Below are 19,872 nucleotides of genomic sequence, written 5' to 3' on the forward strand. Positions count from 1 at the left end.
AGTGGTTTTCCTCACTTTTTTCAATTTAAGTGTAAAGGTAGTCATTATTATCATTAGCACTTTAAAGATGAAGAAATTGAAGCACAATGAATTAAGGCACTTGAGCAAGGTCAAAGATCTAGTAAGTGGAAAATCTGATTTGAACCTTAGTCGTTGACTCCATGGTCTTTGCCCTTGTTCTGTACACTATGTTTGTTTCCAAAAACGTTACAGACTAGCAGGGGACAGGAGACATGAACACAAATAATAGTACAAAGCAGTGTATTTATTCATTCAGGAAATATTTTAATGGAGAGCAATTATGACAGATTTAGGTAAAGAAAAGATTTCCATAAGAACACAAAGTTTCAGTTAAAAACATTTTATAATAAATGTCTCATTATATAAAGTTTTATTTGTAAGAAGTAAGAATATATTTTATTATATAACTAAAAAAAGACGCCTCTTCCTAATATAGTTATAACTTTGCATAGTATGGGTGATTAACACTGTTAACAAATTTCCATGCCAAGTCTTGCTGGACTTGGTTTCAGGAAGGGAAATTAGGGATATCATTAGTCTGACATCCTTTACTACTGAGTTATAAAAACTTTCAATATGACTCCTGGTGTTTTAAGCTGCAAGAGGAAAATCCACCCTTAATAACCCTTCAATAACTAACTAAAGCTTTTTCTGAGGATATAGTATATACATACATTTGTCACTTTTGAAGACCTATGAGAGTCTTTAAGTATCCTTTACAAGCTTTGTCTTTCATTAGTAGATATCTATTTATAACTGGTGACTCAAGACTAGATAATTATATATGACGTACAGCCTCAGCAGGAGTCACCGCGGACTCAAGGTCTGCCAAGGTCAACAAAAATATAGTGTCCCTTTACACAGATACGATTATTTAACAGAAAATAATTTGCCTTTTGTTAAATTATATTCAACATAAATTTGAAACAATTTATATTTCATACCAATTGTTTCAGATAAGAGATATGCCACAGAATTGATCCACAGATATAGAACATATATAGTCTCCTTTACCTAACTTTCAGTGTCTGAATAAAGCAGTGATGATAAAAAAAAGATACAACAGAAATAAAGAATAAGACTATCATTCCAAATTTACTTTCACTCTATAGCATTAGTTTTAAGGTAGATGTGGGATGTAGAGGATAATGGAATAGATATAAATTACTAACATCAAATTGCCACAGGACTATAATTATAAAATATCTCAGTTGTATTGAATTTCCTGTTCAAGCAAGAATTTCTTAAAAAAAAAAAGAAAACTTTTCAGTACATAAACGTGAAATTTGTAAAAAATCAAAAGCTAATGTTTTAGAAAACTGTTTATGGAAACAACTAATAAACATTCTTTTACTAAGAAGATTATTTTCTAACTGGCAAAGATACTGGCATTACAGTCCATGTTTTATGGGTATGGTCAAACGCAACACCTGGACTTTCTCTGTGTAAGACCAAACGAAACTGACGGTACTATAAGGCAATCTACTAATTTTAATCAAAAGCCTTAAAGCTATTCATTTCCTTCAAATTAATAAATCCCTAAAGTTCGCTCCTAAAGAATTAATTAGAAATTTAAAGATTTACTAAAAAATATTCAGAAGCATTATTCACAGTAGTAAAAAGTAAAGTATCTTCAGCAAAACAATAGTATACCAGTTATGGTAAATCCTTAGAATAATATGGAACCACTGAAAACTCTCTTTTCAAAATATATTTAGATTTGGGAACTGTTCATGACAAAGGCAAAAGGTAAAGAATACATGATAATATATAAAATATTCACTGCTATTGGGGGAAAAAGTTCCTATGAATGGAAAAAATTACATGTTAATTATATTAAAATGCCCATATTAGTTATTTCTGGATAAAGTGATAACAGATATTTTCTCTTTTGTTGTTATTCTAAATTCTCTAAAATATACATGTATTCATTACTAACGGTTTCTTTCAATAATAAGCTACTGTAACTATTTGGGGAAGAAAACAAAAATCAAAACCTATGCACAGTTTCAAGATGGTGACAGTATTCTCTGATGATGCGCTTGCCAAGGAAATTCACTGACTTCACACTCTCCTAATATTCAGCTGCAAAAGAACTTTCTTTGGAATCAACTCTAAATTAGTTTAAGGATAATTATTTAAACTAATCATATCACTACTGCCTTTTGGGCTTCCCTAGTGGCGCCTTTTAGGAGGAAGGGAACAAAGAAATAAATGTTATGTTAGTCCATATGAATACTTACTAGAAATTGTGAGTAAATAGAATATTTTAGAAGAAAAGGCTGAAACTAGAACTAACATGAACAGATCCAGGTAATGGCTTGTCCAATAAGTATCAGACAGCAAAAATTACTACACTGGGATACAAGAGGTTAAAATAAATTATGCGATACTTTTCAAGGAAGAGTCACAAAATGAAATTATAGTCCACTAGCCCACCATTCTCTATAATCAAAAGTACATAGCTGACTGCTATACATGGAAATAAAGCAAACCACACTATTTCATAGATTGTGTAATTATTCAATGGAATGTATTCAGATGTTCAATCATATATGGATATACTACATTCAAGTACACAGTTTTAGACTTTACAATTGTTTTTTCAAATAAATGGATAGTAATTTTTTTTATTACAGCAAGTTAAACATATGATCAAGCTCACTTCATTTATATTTAAAAACCAACCAATGGGGAAATTAAATTTCAAAGTCTAAATAAAAGTAGAGTGGTAAGTGGTAGTCCAAGCAGTTATTTCATACAAATTCCCTCCTTTAAAAAAAATCACGACATTAATACTGAAATAGGCAATACAAATAAGATTAACTCTTGGGGGTTAAAATCCTAAGAATCTGGCAATAACAGAATATTCATATGTCAATAATTCTAAATTACTAAAGTTTAATTAAAATATCTTCAAATGAATTAAAATAATAAAGTAAAAACAAAATATAAAATGAAGACTTCTGCATTCTTTATTAGTATAGAATAAATATTACCATTTCTAAGTATCCTAGAGAGGACCTATGTTGTATAATAAAAAAATTCTTCTTCTAAAAAAAAGAAAAAAGTATTTTTGATACAGTTCAAACTTATCTTAAAACTCTTGAAAATTTAATGTGGTACAAGAGGTTGTGGCACTCTAACAGTAGAAATGCTAAAGCCACTAACAGAAGAACAAAGGACAGAAGACTCTGACGTGCTTTTAGACATGCTAAGTCACTTCAGTCGTGTCCGATTCTGCGTGACCACATAGACGGCAGCCCACCAGGCTCCCCTGTCCCTGGGATTCTCCAGGCAAGAACACTGGAGTGGGTTGCCATTTCCTTCTCCAATGCATGAAAGTGAAAAGTGAAAGTGAAGTCGCTCAGTCGTGTCCGACCCTCAGCGACCCCATGGACTGCAGCCCTCCAGGCTCCCCGATCCATGGGATTTTCCAGGCAAGAGTACTGGAGTGGGGTGCCATTGCCTTCTCCAACTTTTAGACACAGGGAAGGTATTAGGAAGATAGAAAAAGAGAAAGGACAAAGTACTGTCCCTCAGATGAAAATAAACAATTTTAGACATTTTCTGACTTTAAATGGAAGGAATTAAAAAGCAAATATTATAAGCCTAGAAGAAAAAGTGGACTTTAAGAACCTACTTTGGAGGTTATCCTATGAACTATAATATGCACCCTTTCTGTCTAATATTAATTAGTTCTTTTGCCACCTTCCTTGACAAAGCAAGGGCTTGAGACAGTTTAACCACATTTATTCTTCTGACTTATTATTGTCAAGTACTTAATTCTATGTGTGTATTATGTCCAACAGACATCATTGCTTTAGATTTACTGCATATTTACCATTTCTATTGCTTCCCATTCGTTTCTGCAACTATGACCTTCCATCTTCTGCATTTTTTTTCCCTTCTGTCTTAAGAATATCCTTTAAGATTTTCTTTAGTGTAGAAAATTTTCTACTGGTGGCAAATGCTTCATCTTATTTATCTAAAAAAGTCTTCATTTACTGGATACAGAATGCTAGATTGGCAGGTATTTTTCCTTTACACACTTTAGATCTGGCTCCATTATCTTTTGATTTCTATTGTTTCATTGAGATGTTGTCAGTCCAATTACCCTTTCTTTGAAGACAGCTTTTCTTTGCTTTCTTTTAAGAATCTCCCATTGTATTTTTTCAGCAGTTTTAATGATGTGTCCCACCACCAGCAAGGGTCACAGGAGCAGACACAATTAGTTTTAAATCTAGCACTTCGTTAGCTTTATAAAAGGATATAAGATAGGATATTCAGTATGCACAGCATCTTCAAAACCATGCATAGCTTCTTGGATCTCTCCCCAAACCACAGAAAGTGAGCACAATTGCCAAGGACAGCTGAGATGCAGGTGGTTCACTTCAGCAAGAGAGGTGCCTTGGTTTCCTGCCAGTCTTATATTGTTCACACTGCACAGATGTAAGGCCAGTATGTCAACTCACAGTTCTCTCAGTTCAGAAGCAATGTAACAGATGAGGTTTCAGAGTAAAATTAAGAGATAACTAGCTCCTAACACATAACATTCCCTATTTGTCTCAATACAGCTTATTTCCACAGCAAAGTGCTATGAGAAGGTGGACCCAAGGTCAGATTTTCATGTAGGTCTATGTATGTTCAGGGTCCAGATCTGATATTAAATCTCTACTCACAATGTAGGTTTCAAGTCATTTATTCTCTGGGGTATGAAAGTTTACTGAATCTCTGCCTTAATGTCTTTCATCAATGATGTAAAGCTTTATCAACAATAATCCTTTCTAATATCTGCTTTGGGGCTTCCCAAGTAGCACAGTGGTAAATAGTCCACCTGTCAATGTAGGAGGTGCAAGAGATGTGGGTTTGAATTCTGGGTGGGGAAGATCCCCTGGAGGAGGAAACGGCAACCCACTCCAGTATTCTTGTCTGGAAAATTCCATGGGCAGGAGCCTAGCAGGCTGCAGTCAATGAGGTCACAGAGTCCAACGTGACTGAGCGTCAACTTTCTTACTTCAACTTCCACCTCCTTTTTTCATCATTTTTTGTCTCTCCATGCTTACTTTTGTATATTTTCTTCTAACTATACTACAAGTTCATTACTTCTCTTTTCAACTGTGCCTCATCTTCCACTCAACCCATTCACTAAGTTCCTAATTTTGGTAATTATATTTTCTTAGTTCTAGAATTTTCATTTTAAAACTACTTTTTATTTCCCAATTGAAATTTTCAACCTTGCCTTTCATTTTGTCAGTATGGTTATTTCCAGGCTATGTCTGATAATACCCAGAGTTGCTGTGATTTTGTTTCTATTGTCCAATTTTTACACTAAATTTATTCATGTCATCTTGCCTTTCCTATGTCTGTTTACATTTTATTGTGCCTAGTTATTACATTTGCAATTTTGAAAAAGAATAAAATTCTTAGGTGATCTTCTTTTGAAGGCCTTCTTGCATAGAGGATTTCATTTTACATCCTGTGAACCCTAGAAATCCATGATAACCTCAATTTACTCAGGATTGATGTGACCTGAAATAGAGTCAGGGGGGCTTATCTTCGACTGGTTTACTCTAGACTAGAGCCCTTTGGGTACCAAGACCAAAGTGAGTTCACCCATATGGTGGCGAGCACTAGACTGCATTCCTTGTGATCCCATGAAGCTACCATAAGTATTCTCAGACATTCCACCAAAACTGGCAAACGTGCCCAGCGGAGAAAGAATATTCAAAAGCCAGGCTCACATTCCTAGACTGCTAATTCTTTTCTATCTTGTTCATTTTCCAATGACTTAAAATAGGTTTTGGTTTTAAAATACATATACTTCATCTAACTTTCTAGTTATACTCAGAGGAAGTATATACTCCAAATCATCTTGAGGAAATACATACTCCAAATCATCGTGTCTGCCACTACCAAAACTGAAGCTGAGTAACAGAACTTTAAACAAGATAGCCTGAATACATCTATTTAAACTGTATAAGAACTCAGAAGTCTTAAAGTACCTATCAAGTAGAATTTTTTTTTGTTAAAAATAAAACTAAGTAAATACCTAAAAAGTTATTTAAAAAAAAGAGACATTAACAGATGACTAACATTTACAAAATCAAGATAATAAAAACAATCACTTCTTCATATAACTTAGGAGAAAGCTTGTACTTTAAAATGCATAACTGAATGATAAGTTTGAGGAAACTTTTTTGGGCAACCTGGAAATAAAACTTTGTTTAGAAATCAAATGTGTTGAAATATTCTCATATAAATGTATTTTGTATAGAGAAATTCTGCCCTGAAATAGTACTTAACTAGGTATGCATATAGGCCACTCTCCTTTATCCACATCAAACTTTTTCCTCCTAATATAATACCAGGTTCAGCTGAATGTTTATTTAGCCTATACTGCAAGTGATTAAAAAGGGAAATGAGACACAGTATGTTTCCTGGATAAATTTCCAGTCCTGTAGGAGAGATACAGAGATAATCTGATAATGATGTAACAGAGGTATGCATATGATGCTATGGGTACACAGGAGAGACATCATGTCAGCATGATGTAACATTTCAATTACTGTTCCTTTAGTGACAATTCAATTACTACTTTCTAAAATGTCTATTTCCTTTGGTGATGTAATACTAAGCAAAAAAGAAAATATATGCAACAATTTATATCTTAAACTTACAAGGCTCACCTGTGTATATATAAACACAGTGCATCATATGAGACACCAAGGTGGAAAAACTGATACAAAAACTCACCCCATCTGGAAGTGCCCTCCAGCACACAGCACTAACAAATTCATTTGTGTCATCTTCCTTTCGGTCTTTGTCCAGAACACTTTTGACTGTGTCGAACTTAAAAGTTAGCAAAGTCTTAGAAAGTCCTTTATAGTACAGGTAAAGAGAGTTGTTCTCACTTCCTAAAACAAAAAAATCCAATAATTATTTTAAAATATCTTTTTTTGTTTAGAATGGAAGAACTTAGTATTAGGACTTCATATTCATAAGTTAACTATTACTCAACATTTAAGTTCAGAGACTAATAATCTTTTATAGTAAAATATGAAAGACCAGAGCACAGGACTTCTTGGGAATCATGTGAAAAAAGGATTCCTAGGAAAAAAATGTATATTTTCCTAACCTAAAGACATTATCATTGTCAAATGATTTAACAATATTGATATAAAAATCATTTTTAGCAGAGGACACGACTTAAGTGACTTCACAGCAGCAGCAGAGAAGAACCAGAAATTTGTTATTACAGTATAATCTTAAAGTACATTTAAAAAGATTTCTGCCTAGAGGGGGAAAAAAAAGTTGTAGCACTTATAAACACAGATTTTAATAATCTACAAAACTCATTTCCCATTTCCTAACAAAAGCTAAGTGGTCTACAAACCTATAGTTTGAACAATCTGTCAAAGTAAGAGATTTGCTTTGACAAGGTTTAGGTTCATACACATGTTCAGTTCAGTCACTCAGTCATGTTCGACTCTTCACGACTCCATGAATCGCAGCACGCCAGGCCTCCCTGTCCATCACCATCTCCTGGAGTTTACTCAAACTCATGTCCACCAAGTCGGTGATGCCATCCAGTCATCTCATCCTCTGTCGTCCCCTTCTCCTCCTGCCGCCAATCCCTCCCAGCATCAGGGTCTTTTCCAATGAGTCAACTCTTCACATGAGGTGGCCAATGTATTAGAGTTTCAGCTTTAGCATCAGTCCTTCCAATGATCTCCTTCAGAATGGACTGGTTGGATCTCCTTGCATTCCAAGGGACTCTCAAGAGTCTTCTCCAACACCACAGTTCAAAAGCATCAATTTTTCGGTGCTCAGCTTTCTTCCCAGTCCAGCTCTCACATCCATACATGACCACTGGAAAAACCGTAGCCTTGACTAGATGGACCTTTGTTGGCAAAGTAATGTCTCTGTTTTTCAACATGCTATCTAGGTTGGTCATAACTTTCCTTCCAAGGAGTAAGTGTCTTTTAATTTCATGGCTGCAGTCACCATCTGCAGTGATTTTGGAGCCCCAAAAAATAAAGTCTGGCACTGTTTCCACTACTTCCCCATCTATTTGCCATGAAGTGCTAAGACCAGATGCCATGATCTTCGTTTTCTGAATGTTGACCTTTAAGCCAACTTTTTCACTCTCCACTTTCACTTTCATCAAGAGGCTTTTTAGTTCCTTTTCACTTTCTGCCATAAGGGTGGTGTTATCTGCATATCTGTGGTTATTGATATTTCTCCCGGCAATCTTGATTCCAGCTTGTGCTTTTTCCAGCCCAGAGTTTCTCGTGATGTACTTTGCGTATAAGTTAAATAAGCAGGGTGACAATATACAGCCTTGACGTACTCCTTTTCCTATTTGGAACCAGTCTGTTGTTCCATATCCAGTTCTAACTGTTGCTTCATGACCTGCATATAGGTTTCTCAACAGGCAGGTTAGGTGGTCTGGTATTCCCATCTCTTGAAGAATGTTCCACAGTTTATTGTGATCCACACAGTCAAAGGCTTTGGCATAGTCAATAAAGCAGAAATAGATGTTTTTCTGGAACTCTCTTGCTTTTTCCATGATCCAGCAGATGTTGGCAATTTGATCTCTGGTTCCTCTGCCTTTTCTAAAACCAGCTTGAACATCTGGAAGTTCATAGTTCACGTATATATATGTAGAGATAGTTAATTTTACTGAATAAAGGCCAAATCATTTAAAAATACTAACGGAAGTTCATATACTCAGGAATCAAATGTATTAAAGCACTTCAACAGTACCAAATTTGATTTTCATATTTATAATTTAAATTTGTACAGATTATCAACAATGAGAGTCCTAGAATAACAGATCGAGACTACCCAAACAGACTGTTTATTGAAGGGAACATTATACAGGGGGAAATGAACATCAGACTTAAGAACACAACTGTCTCCAAAATTAAGATATCAGCAGAAATGTCTTCTTATAATACAGTTAACAATCTTATGCTGTTTCACATGGTTGGGGCTTGTGCTCAGTGATGGAGAGAAGGACTAATGCTTTTCTAATCCAAAGAAAATTCAGCAGGCTACCTTCTGAATGTACAGATCATTTCCTGAGTTGGTATGTCATCTATTCCACTGAATGCAATTTTGGTGAAAGATACCTATTTAAAAGTTCCAGGAGAAAGTAGTTTCACTTACCACAAGCTATATAATCTCCATTGGAAGCAAGGCCTACGAAGTTTTTTTCATTGATATGGCCCTTGAAGGAGCGTAGGCAGTATGGCTTCCCTACATTCCACAGCTTTAGCTGGCTGTCTGTTGAACTGAGAGAAACACAAGAAGTTAGAACACCTCTAAGATTTCATGACATGAAACGCATCACTACTACTAATCAGAGGCAATCCAGTTTGGTGGTAGGGAATGCAGACTCTGGAGCCAGATTGTCTGAGTCAGAATGCTCAGTATGCTATTATTTGCTTTTGACCTTAGGAAAGTTAATACAAACTCTTTTGCCTCAATATTTTCATCAGTTAAATATGAAATATAGTTTTTCCTATTTTACATGATTAGACGAATCCTAGAAGAGATTGAAAAAAAATTACATTAATTTATTTAAATGCTTTCAATAGTCCCTGGGCACGTAGGAAGTATAACCATTAGCCATCAATAACACCATATGACCACCATCAAACAATAAGAAAGCTCTATTGGGAGTTGTGTTCCCAATTTCAGTTGATTTATTTTTTCAACTGTTCAATTATATTAGTACATTAAATATAAACTATCTTCACAGCTGAGTTGTACCTACAGGCAAGGAATACTATGAGTGTTTGGTCTATACAGTTTACCTTACTATTATGCAAATGCAGCTGTTAATCAAAAAATAATTGAATATAAAAATCAACACTAATCCTATCATGCAAAGACAGTCTGAGGATTTGAATAAAATACTCAATACTCCTGACTTTTTATTATAAAAATTGAATCATACAGCACATTATTTTTGCAAAGTGCTTCTTCCTCATCCAACAATTTGTTTTACATTTTGTGTGAAATAAACACATTTCTCTATTAATGACTATATAATAAATCATCTTTTCTCTAACAGTCACAGACTAGGGCACCATGCTAAATGTTTGACATACAATGTTTTATTCAAAGAATCACAGCATATAAGTAGTATTCTCAGTTCCATTTCAGAGGTGAGGGAACAGATATTGAAGGTTAAGAATATTTTTAAGGTAACACTGCTAGTAAATAGTAGAGCCAAGATTGAAACTCTTATTTCACAGGCCACATTCCAAATTTCCAAAACTCTATTGCTTCTCATTATTTTTCAACATAGATTTATTCTCAGACATTTATGCTGTTTTTTGGTTTTGGGGGTTTTTTGGCCATGCCATGCAGCTTGCGTAGTTCCCCGACCAGCGTTCGAACCTGGACCCTGGCAGTGGAACTGCAGAGCTATAACCACTGGACCGCCAGGGAATTTCTGACATTTATGTTGTTTTAAATTTTTTTTTCTGCTAGTCAAAGAATTCAGAGGCTGCAGCAACATGTATGCGTAGGATTGTTTTAATATTACTTTTTTCATATTTCCAAATATACTTGTGGGTAAACTTGTCTCACATACTTTTAAACACCAAATATGTTCAAGAGGAAAATCATCATGATTTATAAACACCAAAAAGGAAAAAAGACTGGTGAATATATATACCACAAATCTACATTAAAAAAGGTCGACTAAGATTTCGAATTTATACAGTTAAGCATACATATACTTCAACTTCCTGGCTTCCCTGGTGGCTCAGACAGTAAAGAATCTGCCAATCTGCCTGCAATGAAGAGACCTGGGTTCAATCCCTGGGTAGGGAAGATCCCCTGGAGAAGGAAATGGCTACCCACTCCAGTATTTTCGCTTGCCTGGAAAATCAGACAGAGGAGCCTGGGGGGCTATGGCCCTTTGGGTTGCAAAGAGCTGCACACAACTGAGCAACTAACACTTCACTTCTTACTTCAACTAGTTGAAATCAAACTAACTGATTCAACACTTATAAGTCTGAAATTTAAGAAAGAACATTTTTGCCATGTATCGTTCATATTTGAATCTGAATAAAGTTTTCGTTATTTACTGCCCATTATTACTTCTAAAGAAGGAGACTTTTTGACTGGTCATCATTTTAATATACATTTGTGAACTAATTTTCTGTTAACTCCCCTTAGAAATTCAGCTCTCATTTTCTTTTTTCCCTTTTTTCTTTTTTTTAAATAACAATCAAATTACCTTGTTAAATCAACTCAAATTACCAAGTTCTTATCTAGAGCAACCAGTATGGAGACAGATGTGGTGGGAGATCCCAAGTATAAGGCCCTGGTGTTAATAATCTCCTAGGATATATTAGAAACTATGTGAAAGAAAGAAAACAATGTATGATTAAGCTTGAGAAGAAATAATATATATGAAAAAAGGAGACTGAGAATGGGCTTTTACTAGGGTAATATAAAGAGAACAATAAAATGGATAACAGAAGGGACTGTCCCTGTTGGTAGAAAAGCTTAATCAACACTATTTTAGCAACTGAGATGTACTTTTCTGGTTGACACCTTTTTTACCTTCAACAAAATAAAAGATAACTAAAAGCTTATTTATGGCTCTCTAGTTCAGAAGGCGTCTTAAAGAATATTTGTCAGGTATAAGCAGTCATATTTAGAAAGTTCTCTTCAAAATATAGGTAAAACTCACCATGAAATCATAGGGAGATCAAGTAACATGGAATCATAAAATACTGATTCCAAGTTTAAAACAATATTCAATCAAATATTGCTTTAAACCCCAAATTATACTACTGTGCCACAATACAAATATATAAAAACATACAGTGCTCTTTAGTAAATGAAACTCTTCTCATTATTATATTGTAGCAACTGTTGTTTCTCTGTTTTTTAAGGAGCAGGGGCTGAAATTCAATCTGAAGTTCAAATGTTTAAGGGGGCAACTTTAAAAAATATAGCATCATCTGGATTTTCTTCACAAATAACATATAAAAGAGAGCAATACAGATGAAAATACACATGTATTTTAATTAAATAAGTTATAAAATTCTACTATTTTAAGAAAAAGTACATATACCACAGTGTTACTCTTCAGAAAACCCATGGTGACATTACAAACCAGTACACGATGACATGTTAAACTCAATTTCTGAAAAGAGTAATACTCACGCAGAGACGATTTCCTCACCACTCACAAACTTCGCGTAAGAGACAGCTTTTCGGTGTCCTTTGAATACCATGATTGGCTGTTTAGTGTTACGAAGATCATAGTAGTGAACACAGTGATCTAAAAGAAAAACAAACAGAAAAGAAGAAAAAAATGCAGTAAATGAAGAAATGGAAAGCAAAGCTAATTTTAACTTTGAGGGTTATTTTTGAGGGTATTTCATCAATGTTTCAGAAACAATATCCAACCTATAATACTCAGAAAACTAAGGGTAACGACTCATTTTCAAAGATAAGCAAATAGAGTAAGTTTTGTTTCGCAGCTAGGAGAATACGGTTAGTACAAAACAGTGTATACACATATGCCAATGTGAGTGTGAAAGGGAGTCCCACTGATATTTCTTGAGATCCTGGCCCCAGAAATAGTATTAAGAGTTCCAAAACACTGGAAAAATTTTAATGTATCCTTACGTTCTGATGGCTTTAGAAAAGTAATGTAAACATTTTGGGCTTCAAGTTAAACAAAATGCAATACAATTTTGCTTCCCACATTTGCTTTTTAAAATATACTTTCTTGAGATACATTTTCCATATCGTAAAAATCTACTCACTGCAAGTACATGGTTCAATGATTTTTATTAACTTTACCCAGTGGTGCAAGCATCATCATAAATCAGTTTTAGAACATTTTCTTCATTCCAATAAGACCCCTCACGCATATTTACCACCCACTACCCTAGGCAACTGCTATATTTTACCTCTATAAATTTGCCTTTTTCTGAAAACTTTTATACAAATGGAATCATACTATATGTAACTTTTATGTATGGATGGCTTCTTTACCTAATGTTTCTACAGTCCATCCACAGGTTTAACTGTGTTAGCAGTTCATTCTTTTCTGTTGCTAAATAGTATCCACTGTGTGGATATACCACATCTTGTCCACCCACTCACCAGTTTATGGATATTTGTTTCAATTTTTTGATTATTGTGAATAATGTTGCTATTAAACACTCACATTCAAATCTTTGTATAGACATTTATTTAGGTCTTATGCAAATACCTGAAAAGTGCAAACTCTGTATCATGTTACAATCTTGTGTTTAACTCTGAGAAACTGACAAACTGCAGGATATCATTTCACACTCCCACCAACACATGACAGTTCCAATCCCATTATTGAGTTCTTTGAAACTCTTGTATACACATCGGAAATGCGTTTTGCAAATATTTTCAACCATTCTGTTGCTTATCTTTTCAGATAAGTACAGAAGCTTTTGTACTTTGATAAGTTTTTAACTTTATAAGGTTCATTTTAACTTTTTTTATAGAACACTCGGTATTGTAAATATAAAAACTGACTAACCCAAGTTCTTAAAGATTTTTCTATTTTTTTTCCCTAAGTTTTATTGTTTTGGTTCTTACATTTAAGTCTGTGATCAATTTTAAGTTAATTTCTGTGTATGGTGTGAAGTAAAGGCCTTAGTAAATATTTTTGCATGTGGATGGATATGAATCCAGTTGTCCCAGTATCATTTGAGACAGACTACTTTTTCCCCAATGAATTGCTTGGCACCTTTACTGAAAATGAATGGACTATAAATAAGGATTTGTTTCTGGATTCTTAATTCTTAATCAATTGATCCATGCATATCTAATCTTCTGCTAGTACAACAATGTCTTAATAAATAGAGCTTTATAATTCTGAAATAGGGAAGAAAAAGTCCTCAAACCTTATTCCTTCTCAAAATTGTTTTGGTAGTTCCTGGTCTTTTCCATTTTGAGTTTATTTTAATTTGAGTTCGTTGAGCTTCCTGGATGTGTAAAGTGATGTTTATTAAACAATTGGGAAAGATCTAGGCTATTCTTTCCTCAAATTTTTCCTGGCTCTTCTCTCTCACCTTACCCTCTGTGAGTCTGCACTGTATGTACTGGTATGTCCGATAGTGTCTCACAGGTTTCCGACGCTTCATTCATTTTTCTCTTCATTCTTTTTTCTCCCTGTTACTTAGACTGAATAATCACTATTGATCTGCCTTTTGAGTTCACTGATTCTTTTGCCAGCTCAAATTTGCTCATGAGTCCCTCCAGTTATTTCTTCTTTTCAGTTACTACACTTTTCAACTACAGAGTTCTGATTTGATTTTTATTTCTATTTTTAATACTATTTGAAAAGATATATTTGTCATATTTCCCCTTAACTCCTTAATTATGGTTTAATTCATTGAATATTATCTATAAAAGCTGACTAGTCTCTATCTAGTAAGCCCAACATATGGAATGGAGAAGGCAACGGCAACCCACTCCAGTACTCTTGCCTGGAAAATCCCATGGACGGAGGAGCTTGGTAGGCTGCAGTCCATGGGGTCCCTAAGAGTCAGACATGACTGAGCGACTTCACTTTCACGCATTGGAGAAGGAAATGGCAACCCACTCCAGTGTTCTTGCTTGGAGAATCCCAGGGACAGAGGAGCCTGGTGGGCTGCCGTCTATGGGGGTCGCACAGAGTCGGACACGACTGAAGTGACTTAGCAGCAGCAGCAGCAGCAGCAACATATGGGATAGTTTTTATCGATTGAATTTTTCCTGCTTCTTGGTATATATCATAAACTTTTTTCTCAAAAACTAGACATTTCAGAGAAATGGATAAAGAAGATGTGGTACAAATACACAATGGAATATTCCTCAAGCCATTAAAAAGAATGAAATAATGCCAATTCAGCAATATGGATGGACCTAGAGACTGTCATACTGAGTGAGGTCCAGTCAGAGAAGGAGAAGAATTCTATGACATCCTTTATATGTGGAATCTAAAAAGAAATGATACAAATGATCAGATCAGATCAGATCAGTCACTCAGTCATGTCCGACTCTTTGCGACCCCATGAATCGCAGCACACCAGGCCTCTCTGTCCATCACCAACTCCCGGAGTTCACCCAGACTCACGTCCATCGAGTCAGTGACGCCATCCAGCCATCTCATCCTCTGTCGTCCCCTTCTCCTCCTGCCCCCAATCCCTCCCACCATCAGAGTCTTTTCCAATGAGTCAACTCTTTGCATGAGGTGGCCAAAGTACTGGAGTTCCAGCTTTAGCATCATTCCTTCCAAAGAAATCCCAGGGCTGATCTCCTTCAGAATGGACTGCTTGGATCTCCTTGCAGTCCAAGGGACTCTCAAGAGTCTTCTCCAACACCACAGTTCAAAAGCATCAATTCTTCGGCGTTCAGCCTTCTTCACAGTCCAACTCTCATATCCATACATGACCACAGGAAAAACCATAGCCTTGACTAGACGAAGCTTTGTTGGCAAAGTAATGTCTCTGCTTTTTAATATGCTATCTAGGTTGGTCATAGCTTTCCTTCCAAGGAGTAAGCGTCTTTTAATTTCATGGTTGCAGTCACCATCTGTAGTGATTTTGGAGCCCAGAAAAATAAAAGTCTAACACTGTTTCCACTGTTTCCCCATCTATTTCCCATGAAGTGATGGGACTGGATGCCATGATCTTCGTTTTCTGAATGTTGAGCTTTAAGCCAACTTTTTCACTCTCCACTTTCACTTTCATCAAGAGGCTTTTTAGTTCCTCTTCACTTTCTGCCATAAGGGTGGTGTCATCTGCATATCTGAGGTTATTGATATTTCTCCCGGCAATCTTGATTCCAGCTTGTGTTTCTTCCAGTCCAGCATTTCTCATGAGGTACTCTGCATGTAAGTTAAATAAACAGGGTGACAATATACAGTCTTGACGAACTCCTTTTCCTATTTGGAACCAGTCTGTTGTTCCATGTCCAGTTCTAACGGTTGCTTCCTGACCTGCATACAAATTTCTCAAGAGGCAGGTCAGGTGGTCTGGTATTCCCATTTCTTTCAGAATTTTCCACAGTTTATTGTGATCCACACAGTCAAAAGCTTTGGCATAGTCAAGAAAGCAGAAATAGATGCTTTTCTGGAACTCTCTTGCTTTTTCCATGATCCAGTGAATGTTGGAAACTTGATCTCTGGTTCCTCTGCCTTTTCTAAAACCAGCTTGAACATCAGAAGTTCACGGTTCAATATTGCTGAAGCCTGGCTTGGAGAATTTTGAGCGTTACTTTACTAGCGTGTGAGATGAGTGCAATTGTGCGGTAGTTTGAGCATTCTTTGGCATTGCCTTTCTTTGGCATTGGAATGAAAACTGCCCTTTTCCAGTCCTGTGGCCACTGCTGAGTTTTCCAAATTTGCTGGCATATTGAGTGCAGCACTTTCACAGCGAACTTACTTATAAAACAGACTCACAGACTTAGAGACTTATGATTGCTGGGGGGAATAACGCGGAGATGGGATAGTTAGGGAGTTTGGGATGGACATGGATACACTGCTATATTGAAAATGAGTAACAAGGACCTACTGAATAGCACAGGGAACTCTGCTCAATGTTATGTGGCAGCCTGGATGGGAGGGGACCTGGGGGAACTATGGCTTCACTGTGAATGATGACTGCAGCCATGAAACTAAAAGGCACTTGCTCGTTGGAAGGAAAGCTATGACAAAACTAGACAGTATATTAAAAAGTAGAGACATCACTTTGCCAACAGAGGTCCACATAGTCAAAGCTATGGTTTTTCCGGTAGTCAGATATGGATGTGACAGTTAGACCATAAAGAAGGCTGAGCACCAAAGAACTGATGTTTTCTAACTGTGGTGCTGGAGAAGACTCTTGAGAGACCCTTAGACTGCAAGGAGATCAAACCAGTTAATCTTAAAGGAAATCAACCCTAAATATTAATTGGAAGGACTGGTACTGAAGCTGAAGCTCTAATATTTTGGCCACCTGATGTGAAGAGCTGACTCACTGGAAAAGACCCCAATGCTGGGAAAGATCGAGGGTAGGAGGAGAAGGGGATGACAGAGGAAGAGATGGTTGGATGGCATCACTGAATCAATGGATGTGAGTCTGAGCAAACCCCAGGAGATAGTGTAGGGCAGGACCCCAGCACCCTGGAGTCCATGGGGCTGCAAAGTCAGACAGGACCAAGCAACTGAATAACAACAACAACATGACTTGTTGGTTTTAATTACCTCTGGTGGGAGAAATGTGTTTTCCTTAAACTCTTTCCCTTAAAAGTGTTTCTCAGACTGGAAATAGGGAAAATAGTGTTTAAATTTTCATACTCAGTAATAGGACCTAGTACATGTTCTATGCATAGATATTAGCGGCTAAACAATGATAACACTGTTAAGTTTTATCATTGAAAACAAACAAATTTGTATCAAATATAGAAAAGTTTTAAAATTTGTTTCTGGTATTTGAATTCACTTGAAAGTATACACAACAAATTACTTGTGGAATATATAGTTTTATTATCATACTACTGTAATATGGCACAACACACAATCTAGAATATTCAGTGGCTTATAAAATACTAAATAAGCACAAAATGCTAGCAAAATTTCCTGGTTTCACAGTTTACCTGCTTTGGAATCAGTTCCTGTGCAATAAACTGTGTGTTAATCACCAGGGAAATTCAAGGATCTGTTTTCCTCTTCAACTTAGTAGGTGACTTTTTTTACATTAAACTTTTATAAAATTATTCAATCATAAATATAAATTCAGAGGCAATGCTCTGCAAATCTTAATGGCTTTAGAAATACAAAATCAGCATTGCCACAAGAGAAATAAAATGGAGTAGTAATCTATTTCCTAGATTGCTAAGTTTACACACAGGCAAATAAACACCTGCAAAAATATGTGTTTATTCTTTGAGAATGAATTTGCTTCCATCTTCACTGATCTGCTTTACTTCAATCTCTTTTCAAACACTTTTGCTTTAAGGAATCAATGTAAACAATGCTTAAGTAATAACTAATAAACACTGGGGATACTTTAAACTATTTTCATTACTAGAAAGGCAATAAAGCCAAAGTAAAAATAAACCATATGGACAAGTAAAGATTGTAAATAAATCTACTGATTTATTTCAAATATCTAGAAAATAGTTGTCTAAATTAGTGATAGTAGGAAAGAACCAAAAAAGCTTAGACAGGGTTCTTATACATACAGCATTTAGCTGATCATTTTTAAATTTTTAGTAAAATAACCCAATCAGGGGATTTGGTTTTTCAAATGGTAAATTCAATCTGTTTAAATTTACTGTGATCAGATTAGTCAAATGTTTGGATTAACTCTCATCATTATTTAGTTTTTTACTTTTTTTATCCTGGCGTTTTCTGTGGTTCTTCATTTCCTGCCTTGTAGCTGCTGCTGCTAAGTCGCTTCAGTTGTGTCCGACTCTGTGCGACCCCATAGACGGCAGCCCACTAGGCTCCTCTGTCCTTGGGATTCTCCAGGCAAGAATACTGGAGTGGGTTGCCATTACAAACTGAGTTTTCTCTCTTATTGTAGGTTTGAAAGTAGAGTTTCTACTTCTATTCTTTAATGATTTAAAATTTGAGAATGCAGGCATGACTTTAAGGACAAAGTTAATTAATAGTTATACAGACTATATAAAAACCTTACATTGTTTCCATTTCATGAATACTCCTCCAAAACCTAGGTTACATTTTAATTGTCCAAATTTTTACTTCCACCTTTAAAAAATCCCCAAAAATGGCACCCCACTCCAGTACTCTTGCCTGGGAAATCCCATGGACAGAGGAGCCTGGCAGGCTACAGTCCATGGGGTTGCAAAGAGTTGGACATAACTTAGTGACTAAACAACAACAACAACAATAGATGTTAACTTCGGAGAAGGCAATGGCACCCCACTCCAGTACTCTTGCCTGGAAAATCCCATGGACGGAGGAGCCTGGTGGGCTGCAGTCCATGGGGTTGCGAAGAGTCGGACACGACTGAGCGACTTCACTTTCCCTTTTCACTTTCATGCACTGGAGAAGGAAATGGCAACCCGCTCCAGTGTTGTTGCCTGGAGAATCCCAGGGACGGGGGGGCCTGATGGGCTGCCGTCTATGGGGTCACGACTGAAGCAACTTAGCAGCAGTCTTATTTTTCTATTATTGTTGTTTTATAGACTCAATACTAGCTAAGATTTACCCACATATATGAATCTCTTTGCTCACAGGATTTCATTCCTTACATTTTATTCAATTCTTGATATAATTCTCTTCTTTTGTTTATTTCTCTGTGATGGGGTAGGAAGAAGAAGCATCCCATACCATGAAGGCAGTGGTTAGAATTCTCAGAGTCAAATCCTCTACACCATTCAGAGCCCAGGCTAAGATGAAGTTTCCAGAACTGTCACCTTGCAAATAAGCAATTACAACACTCTAGGTACACAGTTCCCAGGTCCACACCATCTGTTCCCTCCCTACTAACTCTTCAACATCCAGAGCCCTGGATTACTGAGGCCAGCAACTTCCCATCACCAGCAGGGAACAGAACTTCAGCTCACATGTCTAATTCTCTGGTTTTTATATTCTGCTTTGTTTGTGACCCTTCACTATTTCAATACTCTGTAAGCTATGTATCTAAAAGAGTATTTTATATATTTTACCTAAAGTAGTGTTTAGCTAAAATATAAATGTTCACTGACAGAGGATTTTCGGTTTATCTAGTCTATCACACGCTGGGCTGGAAGAAGCACAAGCTGGAATCAAGATTTGCCAGGAGAAATATCAATAACCGCAGATATGCAGATGGCACCACCCTTATGGCAGAAAGT

The 19,872-nt window shown here is 36.1% G+C and overlaps 1 protein-coding gene across 3 annotated transcripts in view; it reads right to left on the reverse strand.

Moving 5' to 3' along the window:
* Positions 1-19,872, reverse strand: part of COP1 (COP1, E3 ubiquitin ligase) — a 226,045-nt gene that overhangs the window by 40,050 nt on the left and 166,123 nt on the right. For all 3 annotated transcript variants that reach the window (XM_027565409.1, XM_027565410.1, XM_027565408.1), the window contains 3 exons: positions 12,220-12,337; positions 9,196-9,320; positions 6,778-6,938 (listed from right to left, as the gene is read on the reverse strand). In XM_027565409.1, the coding sequence (XP_027421210.1) occupies positions 6,778-6,938; positions 9,196-9,320; positions 12,220-12,337 (404 nt within the window). The remainder of the gene's footprint in view (positions 1-6,777; positions 6,939-9,195; positions 9,321-12,219; positions 12,338-19,872) is intronic.

The sequence above is a fragment of the Bos indicus x Bos taurus genome, chromosome 16, assembly GCF_003369695.1.
Source record: "Bos indicus x Bos taurus breed Angus x Brahman F1 hybrid chromosome 16, Bos_hybrid_MaternalHap_v2.0, whole genome shotgun sequence".
NCBI classification, from domain to species: Eukaryota; Metazoa; Chordata; class Mammalia; order Artiodactyla; family Bovidae; genus Bos; species Bos indicus x Bos taurus.